This window comes from Pteropus alecto, unplaced genomic scaffold (assembly GCF_000325575.1).
Source record: "Pteropus alecto unplaced genomic scaffold, ASM32557v1 scaffold114, whole genome shotgun sequence".
Lineage (NCBI taxonomy): Eukaryota > Metazoa > Chordata > Mammalia > Chiroptera > Pteropodidae > Pteropus > Pteropus alecto.
In genome coordinates, this window is record NW_006435793.1 from 3,569,352 (window position 1) to 3,596,508 (window position 27,157).

General features: G+C 34.8%; 1 protein-coding gene across 3 annotated transcripts in view; it reads right to left on the reverse strand.

Annotated features, from left to right (window-relative positions):
* NCBP1 (nuclear cap binding protein subunit 1) overlaps positions 1-27,157 on the reverse strand; it is a 35,912-nt gene that overhangs the window by 2,777 nt on the left and 5,978 nt on the right. Inside the window, exons 2-20 of one of the 3 annotated variants that reach the window (XM_025046553.1) lie at positions 26,693-26,781; positions 26,034-26,134; positions 23,855-24,011; positions 21,708-21,815; positions 21,247-21,368; positions 19,762-19,831; positions 19,071-19,286; positions 16,832-16,929; positions 16,078-16,141; positions 14,551-14,661; positions 13,524-13,588; positions 12,036-12,098; positions 11,712-11,786; positions 9,910-10,013; positions 7,540-7,662; positions 6,304-6,406; positions 5,419-5,512; positions 4,618-4,721; positions 2,611-2,725 (exon numbers count right to left, since the gene is read on the reverse strand). In XM_025046553.1, the coding sequence (XP_024902321.1) occupies positions 2,611-2,725; positions 4,618-4,721; positions 5,419-5,512; positions 6,304-6,406; positions 7,540-7,662; positions 9,910-10,013; positions 11,712-11,786; positions 12,036-12,098; positions 13,524-13,588; positions 14,551-14,661; positions 16,078-16,141; positions 16,832-16,929; positions 19,071-19,286; positions 19,762-19,831; positions 21,247-21,368; positions 21,708-21,815; positions 23,855-24,011; positions 26,034-26,134; positions 26,693-26,781 (1,982 nt within the window). Of the gene's footprint in view, positions 1-2,610; positions 2,726-4,617; positions 4,722-5,418; positions 5,513-6,303; positions 6,407-7,539; positions 7,663-9,909; positions 10,014-11,711; positions 11,787-12,035; positions 12,099-13,523; positions 13,589-13,723; positions 13,789-14,550; positions 14,662-16,077; positions 16,142-16,831; positions 16,930-19,070; positions 19,287-19,761; positions 19,832-21,246; positions 21,369-21,707; positions 21,816-23,854; positions 24,012-26,033; positions 26,135-26,692; positions 26,782-27,157 lie in introns of those variants that run through there. The other 2 variants (XM_006911554.3, XM_025046554.1) reach the window with 2 other exon arrangements.

A 27,157-nucleotide genomic window follows, 5' to 3' on the forward strand; every position in this document is an offset into this window, starting at 1 on the left:
ACTTGTCTTAGATAATGGCAGTGGACATGTTTGTTAGAAAGCAGAAGTGGTTTCAGGGAAGAAATGTATATCACATTTTTTCTTTCATTTAAAATGAAAACAGCTTTGAGCACTGGAAAATATTGTTGACTCTTATTATTCATCATTGTTATATTTTCTAGCCATTGCTAGAAATAGAGGGTTAGGTTCTTGAGGAAGCCTCCTGTCACATTTTCATAAACTGATCAATATATAATCTTGTTTTGTGTTTCTATTTAAAGATATTTAATATATATGTCTTATAAATAATTATACACAGTATTTCTTTATACTAAAATACTAGCTGAGAAGGATTGAACATTTCCCTGACCCTCAGTAATGTGACTGTAAATTTCTTTGGCTTTCAGCCTCATAAGAATGCTGTCTGCTATACTTTTTTAAAAAATTGGTCATCTCAAATCCATAAATTTAGCTACTTTTCCATCTTTTCCATAGCTTTATCACACACTACAGATGTTACTTTAATACCTGATAGATCAGCCTCACCTACAGATTGATGAATTTCCTCTTCCTTTTTCTGGGTGTATATTGTTGATTCATGAACACTTGAACTCAGGACCAACAACACTAGAACTCATGCCTGGACAAGCTTATCTAACACATGTATTTTTCCTGTCAGGCACATCATGGCCTTGTGCCTAGGAATGCTAGACAGCTCTTCAGTCCTGTGCTTGGGGGCTTTTTAAAATAGTGAAATCAACAACAAAAAGCCCAGCAAACAATGTGAAAACAAAAAGCAGAAGCATGAAAAATATGGCACTAAATACACCACATAGAACTGAAATAAGAAGGCAAAGCATTGCCTTGTTCAACCTCAGCTGGGAACAAGCCCACTGGGCAACTCAAACTTTTCACTGCTCTGCATATGTCTGCAAATGACCAGGAAAGCATCATGAGTACTGATTTGGGGATTACCAATAAATTTAAGTAGGTGAGTTTGTAAAAATAGAACCTGCAGATAATGAGAACAGATAGTATATTCTTCTAACTCCACTATTGTATTCAACAAAGTAGATGACCAGTGAAAAAATCAACAGTGCTCTCCAGTCATTAATAACTGACCATTTCAGCAGTAACAATAGACAGCTTGCTAATCCTTCATTCCCAATGGGACCATACAAAAAAACTGGGCATGTTCTTAGGTAGCCCAGGAGCCATAGGCTGCTCATCTTTGTAATAATTTAGAACTGACATGTAATAATTTACAGCGGGTTAAGACTGCTGGCAATGGTGGGCTCAATATACCTGTTAACACCCGCAGCTCACCCTGAAGAACTCAGAGCATTCGTTTAAGTGGTTTTTATTTTTTTAAAGGTGAAAGGAAATCAAGGCATGATTACAAATAAGGGAACAGGCTGAAAAGTTATGTGACTTGCCCAGTGTCACACAGCCGGCAAGTGGCAGAGCCAGAACCTGACTCCAGCTGTGTTCTATATTAAGGTCCTTTTAGCAAGAAGGTAGGCATCACCAAACCTAGAAAGCCTATTTCTTTCCAGATAACACTCTACTGGTAAGGCCCCACCTATGAGCTTCTTCCACTCTCCAAGCAAAATTATCAGAATCCCCAACTCTTTTTACAGAATTCTCCTTTAATATCCAATACATCACTGTTACGAGGTCTGCCTTATTATGTTCTAGGCTACTGAGTATATATGTCTTTTCCCAATATCACACCAAGGCAAAGTTCTAGAGTACCACTGCCCAACAGACCTTCTACAATGAGGGAAATGTTACATAAATCTATATTGCCTATCACAATAGCCACTAGTCACACATGACTACTGAGCACTAGAAATGTGGTTAGTGTGGCTAAGGAACTGAATTTTAAATTCTATTTAATTTTAATTAAGGTTACATGTGGCTAGCAGTTACCATATGACACCACATACCTAGAGAACGTTAGGGCATGAGGGAAAGTTTCTGGAGTTTGACAGACCTGGGTCAAATCCTAGCTCTGTCACTTATTAGCCACGTAACTTTGAAAGTTATTTAACTTCTCTGAGCCTCAAATTATACATGTTAAAATGGGGGTGACACCATTTACCTTACAGTATTATAGTTCTGTGTGTTTATATACATGTATATTTACATATATATGTATGTGTGTATGGAGATTATAGAAGCACTTGAACATCTTTAGCTTCATTAAATTTGTTTTCACCTTCTACTCTGGTAAATATGTATACTGGAAAACACCATCATGAAGAATACCAGTACTGTTATACTTATCACAGAATACTTATCGCAGCTCACTGCTTCTCCCCAAAGTGGCAAAGTACTAAACTTAATAGAAGTACTTTGTAAACCTGGGAACGAGTGCTCATTCCTCCTCGCAGTACTGGTGAAGCGGTAAACATCAACAGTCTTCTCCCTCTTCAGCCCTGCCCTCCTTCCCTTTTGGGAATGGCAAACATGAAGCTGGTGAACTATGGAAAGTAAGGTTTGTGGTTTCCTAAACAAGTCCTTCCTCTTCCTCTACTTCTACAAATAGCTCTGCATAATTTGGCCTCAGAAGAAATAGGCTCCCATGACAGTAATGAACATTCTTCTATGAATTGACACAAGACTTACCCGTTTGTGTTGCCTTGCGAGTTTCTCTTTAGCTTCTTCCAGCTCTTTCTGGATCTTCAGAACATGTTTGTTCATTTTTCGAATTGTGGAATGCAACATTTCCCAAACAAACAATCTTAAAGAAAAACGGCATCTGGTTACTACTGTATGCTAAACTACACATATAGAAAAGAAGACCTCTCAACTTTTATAATCTACTCATTTTTTTAATTTCTATCTTTTTTGTTTTCTTTTATAACCTACTCATTCTTAACGTCTGATGTAGCCTTCCACTCTTTAGGCAGAACTAGTATTACATCTCCAGCAACACTACCTGTTAGATTCAGGTGAGCTTCCTGAAGGCAGTCCTGGGTCTTGTCATTTTTATTTCCATTCCCTACTAGGTACACATTGAAGGTACGTGCACATACATACTCATTGAAATAAAATGACAAACTATAAAAAAACATCATTAACAACAAAAGTACATGTTTTCTAAATTTAAACACTAAGCATTGGAATTTTCTTGAAATGGAAACCTAATCTGAGGCTCATCTTACATTCTTAACACTATTTAGTATACACACGGCCAATATTCTTGGAACATTTAAGAAACCCATTAGTTGATAAAAGCTATCAACTGCCAGATTTTTAGGAATGAGATAAGTATTTAAATATCAGCTACCTTAACAGCAAATTGCTAAATTATCAGTGCTTTACAATGTTTGTTGCATAAATATTTTTTAAAAGTGATAACTACTTTCTGTCTATAAAGTAGGTCTCCTAACCCCAAGAAAGCAGAGAACTTCCTTCTACAAATTTTGACCTGGATGATAGTTTAAGTGGAAGATAGTAAAACAATCTGTTTATAAAACTCAACGTCGAAAATGTTAGCGGACAGAATAAAAGAGGAGAGTAACTCTGCAAGGGGTGGTCTGAGAAGGCTTTGCAGTTAGAAACAGTTGAGCTTGGTGTTAAAGAACAGAACAGCAACTCTGGAGCAACGTACCCAATCAAGAATGCCTGTGTTTCAGCTCTGGCTCTGCACTTAGTCGTGTGACTCTGGCCAAGCTACTTAAGTACTCTGCAACATTTTTCTATTTTGTAAAATATAGACGATAATGTAACCCCATCTACGGTGGTAGTGTAAGGAGTAAATGAGTTGCAAATGTAAATCATCCAGGACAATGGCTAATGCATATTTGGGTGGTCAGTTTTCTGAGTTTGCAAATCTGAGACTTTATTTTGCTTTCATTTGTGAAAGCCAATTTAGCTGGTATGATAATCTTAGACTGACCCTTTTACCCTAAGAACTCAGTTTATTCAGACCAGGGTCCTCTGCCAGATACAATGAGGAGGACAAAGGTTGTAATGGATTTTTAAGCCTTTGCAAGTATTTTTCTTTTGTTTCCTGTTTTGTGTCAACTCCTACCATTCTGGTCCTGATCAGTTATAAAGACTGGGGACTTAACTTCATGGATAAGAACCATGCTTAAAGAAGTCTCTTTCCTTTAGGGGGGAAAGGGTCTAGAGTAATCTTCTGCATTAAGTCTAGGATTTTTAAGACTAAGGTGAGACATCCCTTCCCCAGAGGCATCTAGGTGCCCATCAGGCTTTCCTCAATGTTTCCAAGGATGTATATGAAATCTACTGTGACTGGTTTCTCCTAGTTCCTAGTGTGCATTCAGGTCCCCAAATGGAGCTGGCACTCTTCCCCATGTCCCATTGGCTGAGACCGTGACATACAACCTGACCTTCTCTCCTAAGAGTCTAGATCCTTATCAGCATTTTTACTTAACTGGTTGAGTCCTGATTCAACTTACATGTGTGCCCCTAAGAGACGCTGTGACCTGACTGGCTGTCTATTTCCATCGTCCCAGTATCTCTGTCAAGTCTAATCCTACCAGACTGGACCATCAGTATTGTAATATCAACCTGGTTTAGACCAAAATCTGAAGCTCATGTATAAGAAAGCACACGAAAAACAATTGTGAGAGAATACAAACTTTGTAAAATAATCCGTATTACCTAGTAAAGTCACGAGATAGTTCTGAAGAGAAGATCCAATTTGCTACTGCAGCACAGTCGACAATCTGTGTACGAATCATCTTATCTACTAGTACAGCAATCATCTACAAAGAGAGAAGATTAGGGTAAACCACACTTATGCGTAGGCCACATAATCCCACTGCTACAAAGTAAAATAGGAGGCTTGTGAATTCATTTTCAGTGGCTTTGGAATGATCAATTTGACTAATAAGTCTTAAAGATTTATTCTGCTCTCTGCTTGGCTCTGGTACTTCTTATAAGAATACTATAACGCCAGTAAAGACTGAGCAAAAAGAAAACCTCTGAATGGTAACAACTTAAAAGAAAATTTTAGATAATATATACAAAAATATACAATTTCCATTGAACCTAAAATTTAAAAATCTAGTGTTATCATAAGTCTTAAACATACTCTAAAATTTACTTTAATGCTTCTTTATAACACATGGTATAAAAACAATATACTGAGGTTGAGAAATCTGGAGCTTGTTTATGGAAATTGGGTAGACTAAATAACGACTTCCTACCCAACTGGCAGACTTTTTAAACAAGTATTTAAAATGTGTTAAGATATTATAATCCCAAACCAAATCATAATACTTGCTCTTTTAAAGAATGAATCAAACATCATTACTTCCACAGCACTAAAAAAAAATTAAAGTTAAAACCATTCTAATAGAGTCAAATTTAATGTTCTGCAAACTAAAAGAATGGTAATAATGCCCTATTTTTATATTTATACAATCAGAGCCTCAACACTTCTAATTAAATAGTTTTTACCTGTGGATGGTTTCTCCAGACCTCAAACATAACTCTTAGGACATGTAACTTTCCTTCATCACTTTCAGCTAGGGTTTTGAAGACTTCATGAAACCTTTTGATAGTAGGGGGAAAAAAACAGCATATATAAACTTATTTGTTAAGCATTTTAACGTTTCAAAGCCTTTTCAATGTTACTTAATTTATAGTGTAATACATAAATGCAAAATAACCAAATGTTAACCATTAAGAATATAAAAGGTATGATTAGGAATTCATAGTTTGTATGGAATTTGTCACAAAATCTTAAGACTCTTAAAATATACTATTTTTAGCCCACGACTTCAATTTAACATGTATCTACGAATAGGTGAGGGCTAAGGAACTGTCTCTAAACATGGGTGATGTATTCTGACTATACCTTCTGTGGAAACCCTGTAAGTAACATGGAGACCTGGAAGTTGAGATGGGCTGGGGAGCCCAGTTTCTCTACTTGGCTGGAGGAATATCTATGTTCTCTTTCTTCAGATGCCAACTTTTGGGTGGCTCCCCCAAAATGTAGTTGGCTCTCATTTCTGCTTACCTTCTTTCAGGAAGATGCCTAGACAGGGTGGGAGCTTCTTGACTGTATATATGACTGTCCTATGGACCCAAGTTTTTCACTGGTTTCTCTAAAGGTCTATATGAGAAAATTTATATTCCATGTATATATGTAAACATACAGACTGACAGAGCCATAGGACAAGGATTTTAGCTACTGCAAACCAAAACCCATTGCATCAAATTATATAATACTATTATTAAGATCTTCATATTCAACTATTTTAGGTAAAAATTACTATATTGGTATTCACCAAGCAAAGTTCTAAACCCTAAAGAAAGGGCGTGTGTTCTTGTTGCACTTACTTTGCAAGAGCACTAAAGGAGTGGCTGAACGATTTGGCTGCCAAGTGTAGCAGAGTCTGCATAAAGACCTCTATTTTCAATGGGTTAAAGCTGAATCCTTCATCTGAAAATATTCCACAGTAAGACAGTCAGGAAAACGTAAGTATAGCAATTCCTTGGTCCATCATCTAGAATGCTCAACAGATGGCATGTTCACTTCCAAATACTAAGACATTCATGTAACATCTTTGAGTACTAAGAGATGATAAAAAGACCATCACTGATTTCAATACTCAGAATATAAAACTAAACTTAATTCTTATTTTTTGGAGAGTTTCTCTGATCCTCTGTGATCCATTTATTTAACAAATACCACAGAGATTTCTTTGTTCATCTCTCTCTATATGTGGTGGCAAGATAACAAATATAGTAATACAAAATAACAGTAAACCCTTAACATTTAAGTCTATCTCCTAAGATGTCTGACGATGTCTAAATTTAATACCACCATTTTGACTTACGCTTTCTAATTATATTTTCTCTAAAACTGTAAGTTTCTTAGAAAAATCCAAACAAAATCCCAGTAATAACCCAAAGACCATTAATGTTTTATTTTTAATTAAGTCTTTTTTCTACACACACATCCTTATGAATGGATTTAACAACAAAAAAAACTTTTCCTGAAATGGTTACCCAGTTGTCCCAGTAGACTTTCATCTGTTTTACTGATTTGTCTCTCTCTTGTGCCAATACCACATTGTTTTAGTTACTTTTCAATCTACGTTTTATATATGATAAAGCAAGTCCTTCTCATCACTTTTTGTCTTATTGATTTATTGATTCAGGTAAACTTCTAAATAATTTTTCCCATTTTCTCACTCTTACCCAGAAAAAAATCTAGGGATTTTGGTTGAAATTACATGGTATATACTCAATGTTATTGTAATAGTTTGATTTGAAGAAAAACATCCAATTTTATGATACACGAAGTCTTCTCATTCAGGAATCTCTAAAGCAAAAGCAGGGAATGCTTAAATTTTTTTGAATGGTAACAGTATATTTTACTTTGTGTATTTAGTTTACATACTTAGTGGGGATGTTAGGATCTCTTTTTACGTAAGGGAGAAAATACCTGGGTTCTAGGAACTTACAGGCTGAACAGGCCAAATGAATACATTGCTTTATGAGCATCCAATACATTTATGCTTTAACTTGGCTTATACATAGTCCCACTCAAGAAATATTTCATTCCCTTACCATCGTCATCATCCTGGTTAGGATTTGGTACGTCTTTCAGAATGCTGAAGATTTCATCATTGGTTGCTTTACTTTTAAAGGCAACAGCTAAGCAGAGGGCAACCGAATGTCCAGGAAGAGAATCTAACCACAGAATGGGAGAGGGTAGATCAGGTTTTAAGACTATTCTTACAAATAGTTTAATAACTGAGAAACTTAAAAAAAAGGTTCTTTTCTTTCAAAATATAATATTCTTTATCCCAAGATCACTATTTAATCTGTATAAGGATAACCACATGTGAAAGTTTAATAGGTCAATGGCTTTTCACCTAAAATAAGGCATGAGATAATTCTCTCTTCAATATTTCCTTAAGACACTTAGCTAATTGAAATTCAAAGTACAAGGGGTGTTGTGTTGCTCTTCCTCGGAGGTGGGGGGTGCAGGGAAATGTGGATATAGTTACAACTGTCCTTTGACAGTTCTCAAATCCTTAGGCATCTATAAGCTGAAAAGCCGACAGTATATTTCTCTTTCATTTTTGCCAATTTCCCTTCCACCTCCCCTCCTCTTTTTCTGAGGGAGTAAAAACTAAGTTGAATAAGGTGAAGGCTATTGACATAAGATAGTTTTGCTTTTTTCCTTTTCTGAGTCCATACACTTGAATCTACATAAGCCAGATGCTCAAGTACTGTGACTCCACATATTTATTATTGGTTACTATCTGTCAAGCCCTTCTTGTGTAAAATTTGTGTTAGTATATACTATAGGGCATTACCAGAGCAATCAGAAATCTACTTTTAATGTAAGGTAGACAAACAGGTAACAAAGACTATCCAGACAGAATATGAGTTACTAAGCACTTGGAATTAATAGTCAATTACAACAGGTCACACGTACTAGGTGCTTTTTCCTTGAAAGTGGGAGAGAAAATAAGTGACAAAAAAAGAACCCCTGCCACTGAGGAATCTGTCTACATTCTAGCTGAGGAACCAAGATTCACATAGAAAGCAGCCAGAGAGCAATAGAAAACTGGCTTGCCAAGGCTGAGAAATGTTACCGGAGTCTTTGAGAACTGCATCTTTTGGGCCAGACCCTTGAGAGGACAGGGACCAGATATAGAATGGGCTTTCCAAGCCTGGAGAAAACTAAGGCAAAACCAAGAACCAAGAGGATGGCCAAAAGAAAAAGGAAGTGGGCCTACTATAATAGAGGACAACGGGGGAAGAAACGACAAATAACAAAGCAGGAACAACTGCTTTTAAATGTTAGGCTGGGTTGTTTCTATGGGGAAAAAAGCAAGCTCAACGTTCAACGGAAGTCTGAGCTCTCTGACAGCAAAGACTGTATCTTATAGTTCTGAGCCAGTACAGGGCAGAACTCAAACCCTGGCACCTCTAAGTCCTCATTAAGTTTTGCAGTTTAAGGAAAGCACAGTAGTTAAGAGAGTGGCTGCTCAGCGAGTAAGCCTGGGTCTGAATCTGGGCTCTACACTCAGAAGCAATCTCACTAGGGCTTCACCTCTTTGAAGCCATTTCCTCATTGTAAAATTGGTATAAAATACCTATTTCTGAGTTGTTTTAAGGATTAAGTGATATAATAACAGGAAATGTACTTAGGACTGGGACCATCTGACTTAACTTCAAGGAAAACAGGTCTAGTCCGAGATATAGGTGGAGAATCAGGAGTGCAATATGAGAAGGCAAGGGAGAAGAGTAAGTTTCAAAATACAAAGAACCTACACAACAGGAAATGGAAGGCTCAGGGAGGAGCCATGTTTACAGCTATCTGAAAAGACTAACTTGGAAAAACTCCCCACCCAACTTTCTACCAGTGATCACCAAGGTATACTTTACCTTCATTAAGTGTAAAGCACAAAATGACATATCAAATTGTAGTCCCTCTGATCTATACTGCAATCTCAGAAATGATGCGACCAAAGAGTAAGAAATCCATGTTTAAAAATTTACTTCTAAGGCATAATGCTGGTCAAAATATAGTCTATGTGCACCTATGTTCCCATGCCTGAAATGATATCAGGTGATAATCAATTCAAGTAATTTCCATTACTATGACAAATACACATTCCCATTTTAGTAAGTTCTAGCTATAAATTCATCTTGTTATGCTTAGTAGCATATTTACAATAATGTCATACTTACAATAACAACATTGAAAGAAAAAAAATCACAAGCCAGTAATAACTAAGTAGATCACAGTGAATCTTCAAAATGACAGGGTAAATAAAATAGTGGCTAATAACAGATGACCTTTCAAATAGAGAAAATATAAGCCCAAGAAAAGAAAAAGTTCACTTTCTCCACCTTAAATAATTGACATCAGAGAATATTTGCATTGATAGTTTTTGAAGACAAAAGGATTTTATCACTTACTGCTACTTTCGTCTCCATACTTGTAAATGCAGGTTGGGTTTGCAGGACATAGAGCTGAGAAGGTAGGAGGAACAATATCTAATATACGCTGATGATAAGACAACCTACAAGACAAATAAGAGCCTCAGAAAATACCGTTCATCAGTTCCATTCATCAGTAACATCTAACTTACCCAGAAAGTCACAATCTCCAACATCCTACACTCAGCTGACAACCAAGAAATAAAGAAGAAAACTAGTCCTTTAAGCTCTGTCTATGCCAACAAAGTAAAACTCAGACCTTTTTCAAAATCTACTAGTTTGCACTGAGGTGTGGGCCACTGGGTCCACCAGCCTGGTGGCCAAATATGTGGGATGGTGACGGTGGGTGGAGGAGACAGTCTCTGTGTTTGGGAGAATTGGTTACACTGTAGCAAATAAAAATACACTGAGGCTAATGGGAGTCTCATTCTTGAAAAGGTATCTGGGAACCATGGCAAAGGGGAAGGCTAGAAAAAATGAGATTCAGGGTTGGAATTATTGGGATAGGTGAATATAAAAATATTTATAGATCTGTATGTGTGTGCATATATTCACCACCTTTGTCCATCCAGAGGGCTTAGAACTAATGACACTCTACTAGCAATAAGCTTATCAAGTGTCCAGATCTTGATCCCTAAATACCCATACTCCACTACTAGAAACTTGGGCTCCTTGAATAAAGAGATGATTCCAGAGGAGGGGCAAGAAAATACAAGATGAGCCTGGAACACCTTGTGCCAGAAATAAGGAAAAGCTCAATGAATGGAGGAAACATTAAAAAGAAAAAAGGACACGGCAGCCACTATGTGCTCCCAATGGACAAATCAGAGACAATTTGGGCATCGAAATAAATAATGGCAGTTAATGGACTACAACCCACTGAATGAAACAGAAACCTATTAGTCCCTACTAATACATAAACACAGGAATAAATGGGTGAAAAAAAGAAAGCTCTTACAGTAGAATGCCAACTAACGAATGTAGAAAAGAATAATGGAAAAAGAGAAACACTAGTTGGTAATCATCAGAGTGGTGGCAGATAAAAGTAGGATTTATCAGTGGTGCTTGGATGAAGAATAGTATATGAATGCACCTTAGAATGTCTCCCACAAAATAGTCAATTACAAGGGGAAAAATGGTAAATTGAAGGTGGAGAGACCTGACAGACACTGACATGACCAGGTAATCAAGGCTGACATCTCCAGTAGTAGGATTCAGGTGCCTCTCGATGTTATGCACCAACAATGCAAGACTTGAGTCTGGTCATGAGGCCATAGCAGGGCAACCCGAGAGAGGCCTAGATTCTTTAAAACTGAAAAAGACATGGAAAGTAGAGAAAGAATAATAACTGTTCGAGACTGAAGAATTGAAGAGAATGATAACTAAAAGCTACATGTGTTCCTGGATAGGATTTGGGCCAAAAAGAAAAAAAGACATTGTTGGGATGGCTGGTTACATTTCAGCAGTATGTGTGGACTGTGTGTGGTAGTATGCTGTACCATCTTTGAAATTATTTCAAAGTACATTTGACCAAAAAACAAAACAAAACAATACAAAACAAAAAACAAAACTTTTTGGCTGAATTCACACAGAATCCAAATGTCATGGTTGTCTAATTTTTTCAGCCCAAATCTTGATTAAAAAGTAACAAGGAAGAGAGGCAGGTATCTGGATTTTAAAAATGATATTCTGGACATATATCACAAATGCTGAGAAGAGAAAACTCCTCCCACACAAATTAAGGACCTAAGCTAAGGAGAAAATACAAAGAATTTACTTACCTCATACATTTTTCTAGAACTTCTCTTACAAACTTTGGTTTAGGACTTTCAGGATCTTGAGTAAGACAATCTGACCTAATGAGGAAATGTAGTTTTATAAGTTCTTAAACAGAATCTGTACTTATTCTAACTTGTACTTAGCTACAAAGTTTCCTTCTACCTAAATTATTTCATTTGTATGTATAAATCACACACAAAAAACTAAGTAATTCAGAACATGCAGACTGCTTTTATGTTATAGTTTTGAATATTAACAGGATTTACTTACTTTATTTATTACAGTAGACTGCAGAGAAAGGAAAGATAAAATGTAACACCACTTACCAATCTTCCCAGCTCCAACGGAATTGGAAGTTACTTAGATGATGGGAAAACCAATTAATAAACCTATACAGAGAAGTGGAGGCAGGAGACAGAAAAAGACGAATGGTTGCAGTTTATACCAGGTTCCTTTGTAATCCTTCAGATAAATACAACCCTATTTTATAGTGAAGTGAAAGAGCATATACTCCTATCTACAGCTGTATCTTCTGCCACTTTTCTTACCCATTTTTCTGTAAGTCCTGTAACTCATCTTCTACTTCAAAAAATAAATCTCCTACTTAACTTATTCTAAAAGTGTTATCCTTTTTAAGTAAATAATAGATATAATCTGAATGCCTGTTTTATGCCAGGCACCTTATATATGTTTACATAATTTAATTCTCACAATAACATCTAAGGAATGCATTATTTTCTCTATTTAACCGACAATGAAACAAAGGCAAAAAATTAAAAAAGAAAAAATGAAACTGCAGATAAAACATTTTATAAATGACAGAGCTGAATGAAGTTAGTCTCTCATTATCACACTGTGCCCTTTTCACCAAACAAAATATACCATCGCAGCCTTCTTTCCCCTAAAATTACATCTGATCTAACTAGATAGAGATCACATTAGTATACTGTAGAATGCTGTGAAGTTGGTAAGAGCCTAATAAATATTTGTTAAACAAATGGCATAACTGAGATGCCCAACATAACTGGTAGTTTTATTAGTCTAGGGAAAAAAATTAGAAGACAACGTTTTTAAAGCATGTCCCTTATGTATCTACAATTTTGATCATTGAAATTAGTCAAAATAGGTCAATAACATAAAACAGCCCTTACCAATAATTTTCAGATATAGAATTTGAACTATAGACATGAAAGATCCTGGAAAATGGAGAAATATTCAATATCTGTTGATCTGATTTGGGAAACTGACAGAGGTAAGAAGGAATACCAGCTAAGAAAGGTGGTATATAGACCTCATCCAAAAGCAGGCAGTGGGCATGCAATTACCACAGCTATAAAAATCCAATATGGTCTTTTATTTAAACAGTCTTGAAGCTGTAGTTATGTAGAAGCTAATTACTTTAGACGTTGACACTATAAACAGAAGTACATACATATTTTTATACATAATAAGTATTAGACTCTGCTTCTACACAGAGGTTAGCATAAAGCTTATTTTAAAAGCTTACATAGCCAATTACAGAGGGAAAAGTATAACTATACCAAAGCACCAAACAAGTAAACAATGAATGGAATTAAAGAAAACCTCAGCACGGGCATCATTATCATACTGAAAGTTAGACTAGAAAGTATAATGTTACATTACAACAAGTATGAGTTTTATTTTTATACGAAGGATTATTTTGGGGAGGCAAGAAAGAAAAATCAACTTGAAAGTTCTTAACAAGGCAAATGTTTTGCTGATCAAATTATTCTACAAAGTACAGGGAGTAGAAGCTGCTAACAACCAGTACAGAAATGAGGCAATTAGTATACCTGTCTACGCAGGTAGTATTCATTGTGTCCAAACGCATATATAGCATTTCAGTTGCCTGTGCAAGCTGTGAATTTGATAAGGAAAATATTCTCCACTCTCCTTCAAAATAAATGGTGATAGAAAAAATAAATAACAAATGAAAAATAATGTTGGTTAGAAGCTGCTAACAACCAGTACAGAAATGAGGCAATTAGTATACCTGTCTACGCAGGTAGTATTCATTGTGTCCAAACGCATATATAGCATTTCAGTTGCCTGTGCAAGCTGTGAATTTGATAAGGAAAATATTCTCCACTCTCCTTCAAAATAAATGGTGATAGAAAAAATAAATAACAAATGAAAAATAATGTTGAACATCTTTTCATGTAATTCACACCTTTTTAAAAAAACAGCTTTGAGGTATGAGTGACATACAAAAATTTGGTGTGTATACACCTGTGAAATCAAGATAATGAACATTTATATCACCTCCAACATTTCTTCATGCTCCTTTGTAGTCAATTTTTCCTTCTCCCCCTCCTCACCTAAATCCCCAAGCAAAATATTGGTCGGCTGTCACTGGATTACTTTGCATTTTCTAGAATTTTGTGTAAATGTAATCATATAGTATGAATTATTTGTTTGGCATCTTTTAGTCAGCATAATTACTTTGTAATTCATTCATGTTGTTGCCAGCATCAAAAACTTATTCCTTTTTATTATGTAGTATTTCATTGTATAAGTATAACACAATTTGTTAATCCATTCATATACTGATGGATATTTGGATTGTTTCCAGTTTGGGGCTATTACAAATAAAGTTTCTATGAACATTAATGCCTAAGTCTTTGAAGGGACTTGTGTTTTCATTTCTCTTGGTAAATACTTACGAGTGGAATGGCTGGACTGTATGGTACACATATGGTTGACTTTTAAAGAAATGTCGAACTGTTTTTATGAAGTGATTTAAACCCACTAGCAGAAATATTGACTAACTTTTTAAAACTAGGCCAAACAGAGTAAGTTTAAAAACAAAGGAAAGGATACAACTTGGGGTAGAGAGCCAGGCTGAAGTTTGCAAAGTTCAATGAGAAGTGTCGTATACATCACATCAATGTGAGGGGGTGCTGGAAGTTGAAACAGCTCTGCAAAGATCACCTACAAAAGAATCAGGAGTCAGAACTCAATTCGACAGCTATCTATGCACTTCTACTATTAAAAGACCATACACTCTCAATATAAAACTCCATGACATTTATAATGAAAGAATTACTTTTTAACCTTTAGAATTATGCTCTTTAAAACACGAAGATCTATAATACTATAATGAAAATTTCTCCTCTCTATAACTCAATCAAATAAGAATATGCAAATATTAATGCTAATTTGATACTCCTAGAGAACCATACAATTAATTTCTAACTTTGGAAGTATAGGAGTTGATTTACCGAGGGACTCACAGACCCATCAGTTTCATTCTCATAAGCAGTAAAAATCTCTTATTAAACTAGGATTAAAAAAAGTCATTCCACTCTGCTACTTAAAACTGGTACCTAGAAACCTTTTTGATAATCCAAGACTTCTTTGCCATGCCTCTTGTTAGGAAACTTGCTTCCACCTTCCCTATATTATTTGTGGACTGCCTACCTAGAATTCTAAAGGCTGATGTGCATTCCTTCCTTTGACTCCCACCTCAAACACTTTTGTACTTCATCATAACTTTCTACACATTTTGCATATTTAAAGGTATGACTTATAGCCCTCATTTCAACTGACATGTCAGTGAGTCAAATTTAGAGCCTAAGCTTACTCTTAAGAGTTGAAAAATAAGACAGAAGCAGTACTTTTAAGAAAGCACACAAATGCACTATAAAGTGAATCTTAAATAAAACATAACTATGCTCACGAGTATTTTAAAATAAAGGAATATGCAATTGACAGTTTGACCTATGTGTCAAGTGAAAGTACTGGTTATTGGGACATAAACCTCACAAGGTGTTCAAATATGCTACTTATATCATCCTTCTGTATTACTTAATATAGGGTCAAAAGTACTATCTATTCTTCCTACTTCCAAAAACAATTGGCTTTTTTCATTTTTAATAATAAAGATTCATATTTAACCCTACCTTGTGATACAGGGAATAATATACTAGTCAGGTGTCTGCTAGTAATAGGAAGCCAGAGAAACAGTTAAAAATAGGTTATCTGCCTAAAGTAATACAATACTTTAAAGTATTTAAGCCACTTATACATCTTTTAATTAATTGGACAATGTACTGACACACCTAGAGGTAACTTACATTATCCATGATAACTATCCATGAATGAAGACATACTACATAAATAATTTATAGGCAACTCAAAAGTCCATTTGGCTACTGGTTTCAACCTCCTCTTTTCTCTTTACTAACATGGCTAACAGAGCACCAAAAGAGACAGCAAATTCCTCGCTCCTCTGTTAACTTTCAGTACCTGACAAGTAGCAAGAAAAAAAAAATAAGCCAAGAGTAGATTATTCTTTAAGTCAACAGATTCTGAAACTTAGAAACATGGTCCATGTGGAATGCATACCTCAACTATGTGGTAGTTCAAGGGGATCTTGTTCTTCCCTGGATAACTGACCAGCTGTGCAGCACTATAAAAAATGTAACTTAAGTTAAGTATACAAAGATACATGAACAATCAAATAAGCAGTTTCAAAAGCAGTGTGTTTAGATATAAAGACACTTTTCTAGAATGTTCTAGATTTCGGTCACTTCACTACAGCACAAATTATTTTGTCTACCACAAGGGAATTCTTTAATGGGCCCCAAAACTCCTTGAAAGATAAAAAAGAGTTTAAGTAATAATACTAAGGACGCATATTAAGATCTACTAACTTAAAAAGTTTTAATAGGGTAGACCACTCTCCAAAGACTTTCCACCCTAAACTCTAAACCAAAACTTTCCAAGGTTTAAGAAAATATTAAAAGTAAACTTTTCCAGAGCTAGATGTCTAAATACATAACAGAACAAAACTGTTAATAATCACACTAAAAAGAGCTTTCCATTCAAGTTAATCTGTCCATAGCATATTGCAAACATCCACATAAAAAAGCCAGCATTGCATGCACATTACTAGACAGCACTACAGTACTACAGAGCACTCAGAAAAGTACTATTCTGAGGGTGAGGGGTCTCAAGAAAGCAAAGAAGAATGGTCTTAGCAAGTCGGGATGTCAGGAAGAGTGATTTTCTTAAACTCTTAATATATATTTTGCTCTTATCAAATTATCAAAATTGCTAACTTTTCTCCACTCTAAAAGTAACATAAAAAGAATCTTACCAAGTCTTCCTTTCCTTCCAGTGGGACTTAATGATGCAGTGAAGATTCTCTTCTATTACAAATCTTTCCACTGAATGACTCCCTGGCATTACAGGACCCTGGAAAGAAAACCAAATGTAAATACTACAGACTTAGAAAAAATATTTTCTTTCATTTATTCAACAAATATTTGAGAGCTTATTATGTTTCAGACACTATATTGGGTGCTAGGTATAAAAGTTCAGAAGTGTGAAAGCTCTATATTTTTAGCAAACTTTACTGTCATGTTAACTTATTTCCACGACAGAATTAGTGTCAGCTGCAGTCTCTTCTACACATCTGACACCATACTATCAATTGCCCACCTCAATTATATGAAACAAAATAATTTTTGTATATTATTAGCCCTACACGGTTTATTTTTTTAAATAAGAGTGAATTACTTCTGTAATACACATAGAATGAAAATTTTATTTCAAACACTATATACAGACATAAAAAATTGTATATGCATTGAAAGATATCCATACTATATTGTTTTTAAAAGATTAAAAAAAACATTATCTACACATTATTTAATTCTTTAAAAAAGTATGTGCATAGCAAACAGGTTCAGTTTGTTTTTAATAACTTAATTACTATTGTAGACTGCTGATAACTTTTACTTTAATCTTCAATTTTTATTTTAAATAAATATTTTTTCTAAAGCCAGAACAAAAAAAAACAATCCCCTTCAATTTGAGGGGAACAGATATTTTGTATTTTATGCTCTTCTGGCAAGAATGATGGGCATATTATAGAGGCGACACCAATTAAGTATAAATAGTACAAGATAAAACAAACTTTGAGGTCTCATCCTAGTTCCCTTGCACAGAAACCCAATCACAAAGATTCTAGTCTCAAACATAAATTAGACTCTCAATTAGATACACCTAATTAGACCACTGACTAAAAAGCATTTTATTATATATGGAATATAGGTAAGTAGGTAGCAAGTTGATAATTTCTTATGTATAACCAATTATCTGACAACTTTTTACTCTGAGATAGATCACAATTGTTAAATTTCCACTGGTCATAAGCAATTTATGGTAGAACAGAAAAGAGAAGAAAAAGAAAACTCAAATTTGACCTTGGATGGTAATATTGGTTCTTATGCCAGTGGTTCTCAAATGGGGGAACTTTTGCCCCTGAGAGGGGATATCTGGCAATCTCTGGAGACAGTTTTGGTGGTCACAACTGATATTTAGCCTCTAAATCCTACTGGCATCTGGAGGGTAGAGGCCAGGGATGCTTCTAAGCATCCTACAATTCACAGGACAGCACTCCACCACAAAGAATTATCCAGCCCAAAACATCAATTGTGCTGACTGTGACAATTCTGCTTTATGCTGACTGGGATGTACTAAGCAACAAGTATGGTACTTCAGCTAGGCAAGTTTCTATTCAGAATGAATCTAGAAATGACTGTGCTTGCTACTTGGCTATTAAAGTTAAGACAGACATTCACATGTAAAAGTATAAAATAATAAGCATAGCTAAAATGCAAATTTTTATGCTAAATATTAATATCAAAATTATATATTTTAATTGCTGAAGTATAATGGTTACCAATAACTTGACTTCAAAATAAAGAATACATATATTTAAAAACTATAAAATCAGCTCATACTCATCTTTGGAGTTTGTAAGTTGAAAATATTTTAAAAAATAATTACATAATATCAACAATAAGTTGTAAAGGTTAGAAATGAACAATCTCTAAAACTGGGTATTTTTCTTGAAAAATAGCCTTAAGAATAATAGCTAAAATTATTGAGCATTCATCATGTATTGCACAGTTTTATACACTTACGTGTATTAATAACTTAATCCTCATTACAACTTTATGAGATACTATTATTATCCTATTAGGAATCTCAGGTAGAGAGGTAAATAACCCAAGACCACACAGCTAGGATCTGACTAAACCAGGATTAAAAACCAAACCAATCTGGCTCTTGAAACCTACTCTCTTACATTGTACAATGTGCTCTCTTACTCTACATACACATGCTAAATATAGTTTCTTGCATAATGAGGTGATCCTGTTTAAACCATTACCTTCACTGAATTAAATCGTTAACTTCATTACTATTGATCATCTTAGATAATAAACAATTCAAATTTAAAATGTATCGCAGGCAAATCCAAACAAGATCAAATCACAAGTACAATGCAACGCAGGCCCTTTGACAGGAACTTTTAGTTGGTCACATACCTCGGGATCATCTGTGTAATCAAACATTCTGAAGATGACCCTTGGCATTGGGTATACTGAATCCTCAGTGTGAGGAGGTGGTGTAAAAGGAGGCAAATTGTGCTGCAGTGCTTCACATAGGATGCTGTCAAAGGCAAGATAAGGTCTTAGGATGTGCCGCTCCTGCCAGTGATCCTTTTTCAATTTCTGAATCTGGGCCCACAGGCAATCTAAATACTAAAGACATTAATTTTTAATAATTAATATATATTTGGAGGCTAGAAGAAATACCATATTGAGCAGACAAAATCAAAAATCACTACTTCTAAAATACAGAGTACAAAAGTAAGCTAACTTGCTATCAAATATACTACAAGAGAATGGTACTAAATCTTTGTTTTAATTTATAAAATCTATCTGTCTGAGGCTGTTACTTTTTACATTTTTCCAATTGGGCATTTCGATAAAAAAAAAAAAAAATTGTCAACTGTATGACATCTAGAATCCTCTAGAACAAGGAATGTTTTAATTACATTCTAACATTTATTAAAGCTCCACTATCTGCCTAGGGCTGTGAAGAGGTGGATCCCTGATATGAACTGTGGAAACCTAGCTGAGGTATACAAATTGAATGATTTAAGTACATCACAAAGATAAGAATCTACTCAAGAGCTGACTGTGCTTGTATCATAAAAGACTGTAATCAATTTACCTCCTCTTGTGGATGTGGTTTCTCAGCAGTCCATACTTGTAACATGGGCATATGAGTCTTCTGGCGTCTTCTAAAGATAAAAATGAAAATCTACATTTAGGTTTTTAAAAACATAAAAAGATGTTCAGTTGCTTTCTTAATAAAATGCAAATTAAAGCAGTGAAATAACTATCATACTGGTAGGTGTAACATTTTTGATAACGTACTATATTATTGAAATCTGGGAGAATATGCAGTTTCAAACACTGATATCATCTCTTTAGAAGATCTGGAATAGTATAATTGCTTTGGAAAACAATGACTAAATCAAAATTAAAATTGTTAAGACACTTCAACACAGAAATGCCATTTCTAAGAATTCATATCCCCCACAAATATATTTACACATGTACGTACACAAAGACATTTGTATAAGGATATTCATCGAAACACTGTTTATAATAGCAAAAGACTGGAAATAACCTAAATGTCTACCAACAGGAAACTAAAGAAATCATGGCATGTTAAAAGAGTGGAATACCATACAACTGTTAACATGAATAAGGTAGAGCTGTATGTTTTTATGCAACAAATCTTAAGTTATATTAAGGGAGGAAAAAGCAAGTGAACAGTGTATATACTGGACTACCATATGTATAAAAAAGGAGAAAGACGTGTACCAGTATTCAAATAATAAGATATTCGTATTCTTTTTATTTTTATTCTTTGTTAAGAAAGAAGTATAACTTTTCAGAAATATAAAAACATTTTAAAAATCTAACATTTAAAAGTAGTTTAACGAACTAAAAAGATTTCTATTTTTAGACCTCTTTTAGCTTTATTTGTAATTTACCAAATAGATATTAACACTATCCCAAGAAGTATCTATGGATAGAAAATGAAACATAATAAAATTATTCCAAAAAACTTAAGGGGACACAAAACCATTATCTAGCTGCTGGGTAATTATGCTTAAGTTTACTAATAAGGCCTATTGTTAGTATTAAAGGTTAAGGACCACTGTTTTAAGGACTTGGTTTAGGATTAACTTATATGAAATAAAGAGATGTTCTCCAATTGTGGAATAAATTAATAATAGAGATGTCCAAACCTCTCTCAAATACTGTGATTCAGCAGGTCTGGGGGCAGGGGTTGGAGCATATTTAAGTGCTACAGATGATTCTTACGTATATTAATATCTGAGAACCACTGTGTTAAGATATTTTATGCCTTTCACACATGGATAATAAGCGGCTTAAAAGCAGCTATGTTACAACTCTTTTACACGAAAGGAGTAAGCAATATATTTGATTACTCTGGGGTCTCAGTAAGTTACAACAGTAGGGGTATGAAATTACCTAGAGAAAGCCTTAGGGAACTCTACAGCTTATTTTTGAGAAACGCAACTCAAATAGTATTACTAACAGATAAAATATAACACATTTATGATATCACTAAGATATCTTTTACCTAAACAACAAAAAGAACTATGAGCTCTCCCCTTACTTAAGATAGCTTTCAGTGTTGGCAAAGATACGGTCCATTTCTGCGTCTTTCTTCTCGTACAACTCCTTTCCAACCCAGGGCAAAGATGATAGAAATGCATACACATACCAATCCCGTCGCACCTAAAGGATTTTTTAAAAGGTAAGTTTAAAGTGTTAGTTAAATTTATTCATATTGCATTTATTCTTAAATGAAATAAATCTATGGAAGCTATTTAACAGGGCTTATATAAGACATCTGGCTCATTCAGAGCATTTCTAGATATTTTAGTTTTAATCTTATTAGACAGAGTAATTTAAATTAACATATAGATGTCACAAGAACTCACCAGTATGCCAGCTGACTTAACTTTTAGATATTAAGAATTTACAGCATGATAATCTGTTACCTTTTGTTTTTTATTACTAAGTGAAAAATTTCTGGTACTATATGGACATGATTCAGTATAAGGGTTTTCTTACCTGAGGTACATCTTCTTCCTGAGTTACACTTACAAAATTTTCAAACATAGCAACCATTGATGGGGCTGCAATGACGTGACAATTCACAAGATCAGATAAAAAACGAACCTGTTGGGGAAAACAATTTTTATTAAATCAAATATCCCTTATAATAATTACAAAACAAGCAATCTTGTAATGGTTAAAACCACAAATCTGAAAAACTAAAGCCTGAGGGCCAAATCTGGCCTGCTGCTTGGTTTTTGCACAGCCTGAAAACTAAGAATAATTCTTAGATATTTAAATGCTTGGAAAAAACCTAAAAGAATATTTCATGATTCGTACAAATTATATGAAATTCAATTTAAGTGCCCACAAGTAAATTTTTAGCCATGCTCATTTGTTTACATACTGTCTATGGCCACTTTTGTGCTACAACTGCAGAGCTGAGGAGTTGTGACAGAGACCCTATGAAGGAAAGGAATCTGTACATTTACAGGTTTTCATTACATACTCTTAGAAGAACCCAGACTATAATGTTCTAGCTACTTCAAACATTTTTCCTCTTTGGCTGTGAACAAATTTTCACTGGACTATAGAAATGAAAAGTTCTCAACAGATATTTATCGGCTATCTTCTGTGTGCCACTGCTAAGAACTATTAAAGTTCTTGCTATATGGGAACTCAGAGTCTAGTGGGGCACTCTCAATCCAAAAGGATGACTTCTATACTAAAAAGTAAATAAAAACTGCTGTAGGAACAGTGACAAAGGGAGTAAGGGAAAGTATCATGGAAGACAACTGGGCTACATTATAAAGGATGTGTAACGTACTCCTCAAGTGGAGAACAAGGGGAGTAGTCTAGGTAGAGGGGTTTAAACACAAGGTATATTCAGAGATGTGTAAGTAATTTTGATATATGGCAGGCAAGGATAGAGAAATAGAAGGTGGCAGGCAACCAGGAGTGTCAGACTAAGGATTCTGGACTTACTCTTATAGCCTGATGATGAGTGTCCAAACTTTGACTGTGTACTCAGTAAAAATATTTGATCGCTTACCTCCAACAAATGTATATATTTTTATAATATACACTGGCCCACTGTCATTCTATGTATTAAGTATTAGTAAGGCATAATTTGAGTTCCATTTAAGATAAATAAAAGATTTCTAATATTTACTTTCTACAACCCAATGAATCATCTTTGACACCAGACTTTTAAAGACCATCAACTGTAGACAATGGGAAGGAACTGAGGTTTTTAACCTGTAACCAACTTGAGTAGAGCCTAGTTATAAGAAAACCACTCTGGTGCCACTGTAGAAAATAAAGGGAAAGGCAGAGAATCTGGATGTGAAAAGATCAGTTAAGAGGCTAAGACACTGGGAGGAAGACATACAGTTCCCTGGAGACAAAGGAGAAGGAACAGACTGAAGAGAAATTTAGGAGGTAGAACTGAAAGGGCTTAGGGACTGCCTACAGTATGAGGGGACGAAGAGAAGACAAAAATTAATGCTCAGATTTCTAGATGGGTTATCCAGTAGACAGCAGCCACTGAATGTGGGTTGGGAGAGGCCAGAAGAAAAGAAGGTATGAATAATGCATTAATGTAGGGACTTCCAGGCAAGATACCTCTGGGCTATCCAGGTAGTATTTGGAACACAGGTCTGGAGTTCAGTAGAAAGGGCAAAGCAGGAGATACAGATTATAGATTTGGAGAGAAGGAGATGGCCAAAATAAAGGTGGTTCATGAAACTATGAGAACAAAAATGCTCCAGGATAGTGTTTAAAGAAAAGTAAAGTGAGGACAGAATCCTGGGAAACAGAAACATTTAAGGGGCAAAGGAAGATGGCCCAGTAAAAGGAGACCGAGGAATAGAAGGTAGAGGGCAATGGGAGGTCCTGAAAAAACTGATGATGCAAAAATCAAGAGATAAGAAGTGTAAAGAGTCATGTGCTGCAGGGAGGCGCACTGGGTGGGATTCAGAAACCCGTGGACTTGGTAATGAGCTTTGTGCTAATTTTAATGAGAACAGTTTCAAAACAGTAGCTGTTATGGTGAGTAGGGAACTGTATGTCAAGAGAAAGGATAAATTATTTGGTTGTAGTTCACCTCTTCCCTCCATCTCAACACTTAGTCAAAATATACCTCCCCTAAAAAAATAACTTACCAAATATACAGCTTCATTGTAATTGTTTGCTTTCAAAGATTCTTTAAGTTGACGAATCATGGCTTCTACAAATTCTCCACCAAAGTTGTAATTCCTGGCATTCAGCAGTCCAACTAATGTTGTATAAATTGTCAACTTCTCAGGTAACAGACGCGCACTGATTTGAGAACCCAGTACAACAAGAAAACCCCAAAACAATAGCATTATGTTAGGTTGCTGAATTTTGTAATATAAAAAACCTTTTATCATTTTATTAACTTTGGAACAGGATTACTTTGAGCTGTTTTTAAAACTACTTCAACATAAATATTGAGAAGAGTTGCAGACGTGGCCCCCATAATTTTTCATTTTTAATTATCCCAAGAGTTAAAAAGTAAAACACTCTTATTGTGAAGTTATCCAACTGAAATAAATAAAACTAATGCGAGACCAGTGTTAGTCCAATATGTTCAGAGGAACTGGATAGGAGTTCTACAGAAAATTGTTTCCACGGTAAAATATCTAGGAAATGCTGGGTGAAAGAAATTTCTTTAATGCAGAATCATTAATAGGGAGATGGAGCATTTTAAACTTAGCTAACCAAATGTCATAAAATCAAGATTCCACTTTGAGAAACACTATTCTGGTTGCTTAGAAAAACTTCAGAACTAAAACTAGTTCAATTAAGTTTCTATCAGTTAAATTGTTGAATTTTCAACATGATACTCTGATGTAGCAAGGTTTCTTTACACTCCAGTTTGCTTACTCCAAGTGCGTTAATTTTCATTAAAATTATCTGAAAAGTAGATGACTATAGTCATAAACCTTAAAAAAAAGCAAATATTGCTTCCTAATTTAGGCAGCCTTTAGAAATTAGCTCAAAAAGAAAAGCAAATAGAAATTCATGATCATTCAGACTCTCATATACTTTTTCTGTTTTCTCAAGGTACCTAGTAGAGTATTAGGAGTAATAGGTTTTATAAAGATACTTGCATTGACAATATTCCCCCCCACCCCAAACCATGGTTCCATCAGAGTTTAAGCATAAATCTACTCCATTCTAATAAATGCTTCCAAAATAGAAGACCTCTTATGGATAACAGCAAAATGATATTTCTTAGTAGTTTCTTAGTCATATTCAGGATATGTCTTCCTGAATATTAACTGAATTCCTTTTAAAAATTATAACCTAAATTCTGTACTTTGAGGTTAAAATGAAATCTACCAATGGTTTCAATTTGTATGGACATTTTTAAATTTCAAAAGTGAGCTTAAGCATTAAAAAACATTATTTTAAAATAATTGAAATGACAACTTAAAAGTCACCTTCATAATTTAAAAATACCTAATAGATAAATTTATAATTTAATGTAAAGTACAAAGATCCCTTTATCCAGAAGTTATAGCTACTTCTTTGACAGGCATTCAATTCAGAGTGATCAATGACTGAGAGATGAAAAAGTCTAGATTGCTAATTCCACTAATGGAAGAGAATGTTTCATGATTCCATGTGAGACTTTTCCCACTTTAATTTCCTAACAAATTAAATGCTGATACTTGTTCCAGCTAACCTAACTCAGAAAGATTATTAGTCTATTAATAGCTTCAAAAGCCTCTTCCTGGACATAGTTCCATAGTGTAGCAGTTAGCATGTCTGCTTTACACGAAGAAGGTCCTGGGTTCACACCCCAGTGGAGCCACCGTCCGTGGTCTACAGCCATGCCATCCTGAACAAGCCCAATGGCTGATCTAAGCAGGGTCGGGCCTGGTTGGGAGGCCACCTAGGAAGACCAGCTGCCATCTTCCAAGAAAGGCTATTACTTGAGTGACCAGTTCTCAAATGTTTTTGGTACTACTGGTTAAAAATATAAGTTAAATTCTATTCTACTATATATATATTTAAATGTATGTGCATAAAATAAAATCTCTGAAATGTGAACATGTCTACTTTCTCACTTAAAAATAGTCAATTTGAATGATTCTAAGGTTCTAAGAAACAAATGGAAAATGCTGAATTTTAGGTCTATTTCTAAGAAAGAGTTAATGAAAGGGCCAAAGGTCATTTCATTTGTACAAATTTCCTAATAGAAGGAAAGCTGATTACATATGAAACAAAAACACATCTTTTGAACATTTCCCAAAGCATTTAAGAGTAGATAATACATTATCACCTGGATTCATAAATCTTTTGCATACATACACTGTACAAAGAAGTCTTAAGATCTTGCTCTTGTAGTTAGGAAGATCAGCTTCCAAAACACCAGCCAAGCCTTCCAGGTTGCTCTCCAAAGAGCAGGCACTCTGTAGAGGACAGCATATTAAATATGTGTCAAGTACTCAGCAATTCGTGAATTAAAATTTTCTAGGTAATCATAAAAAAAGTTAAAGCCTTACATGCATAAGGCACTAAGACAGATTTAGTATAAATCAATTCAGGTAGTTATTGTTTTTTAGATACCCATAAAAAGAGAATGGAAGAAATTTAAAAAGTAAGCGGTCTACAAAAACAGAATAAGTATTATACATAACATAATGGGCTCTATTCTCTAATTCATTTACTATATGACTCTGAGCAAACTTCCTCAAGTATCCACGATTTGTTTGGCTCTTCATTTATAAACTGAGAGAACTATTCAATAAGATCTCTTTTAAGACTCATATTCCATAAAAAGTACTAAAAACATTTCTCAATTATCTGTATTCCAAGGGTTTTAATATGCATTTCCTTTGGGATACAGATGCATGGCCATATAAACTTTGCCTAAAACAGATCAAGTTTTCAGTTGATGAAATTCATAAAAGCACAGTCGACTTTACAACTCTAAACCCATCATAATCTGTGTCTATTTTGGTGCATACCTTTTCTCCTACTTTGCATATTAAAGATTCCAAATGATCTTCAGTTTCATTTGCATCAGAGGTCTTTCTCCTTTTGTGAGGCTGTCCTCCTGTTTCAACAATGTAAAAAAATAACGTTACATGATAAATCCTGTCATAAATTTTATTTAAAATAAATTTATTTTATTTTTTAATGCTATAATCTCTTTTCTACCAGAAGTCCTACTTTTTACACATAGTAGAAGCTCTTAACTGACCCTCCACTTCTCAGACTCGGCTGGATTAACCAACAGTCTCCATATTCAGGGCCACGATAGTAACTCCAGGAGGCATTACTTATGTTAAATTTTGTGAGAACTCAAATTTAAAGAATGGGAGTAGCAGTCAGTACATGATGTTACAGAGTTTTATCTGCTAGTGGTTAGCCTCATAAAACTATATGAATGAAGCAGCCCTGTCCATTTCTGTGGACAGACAGGAATGGTG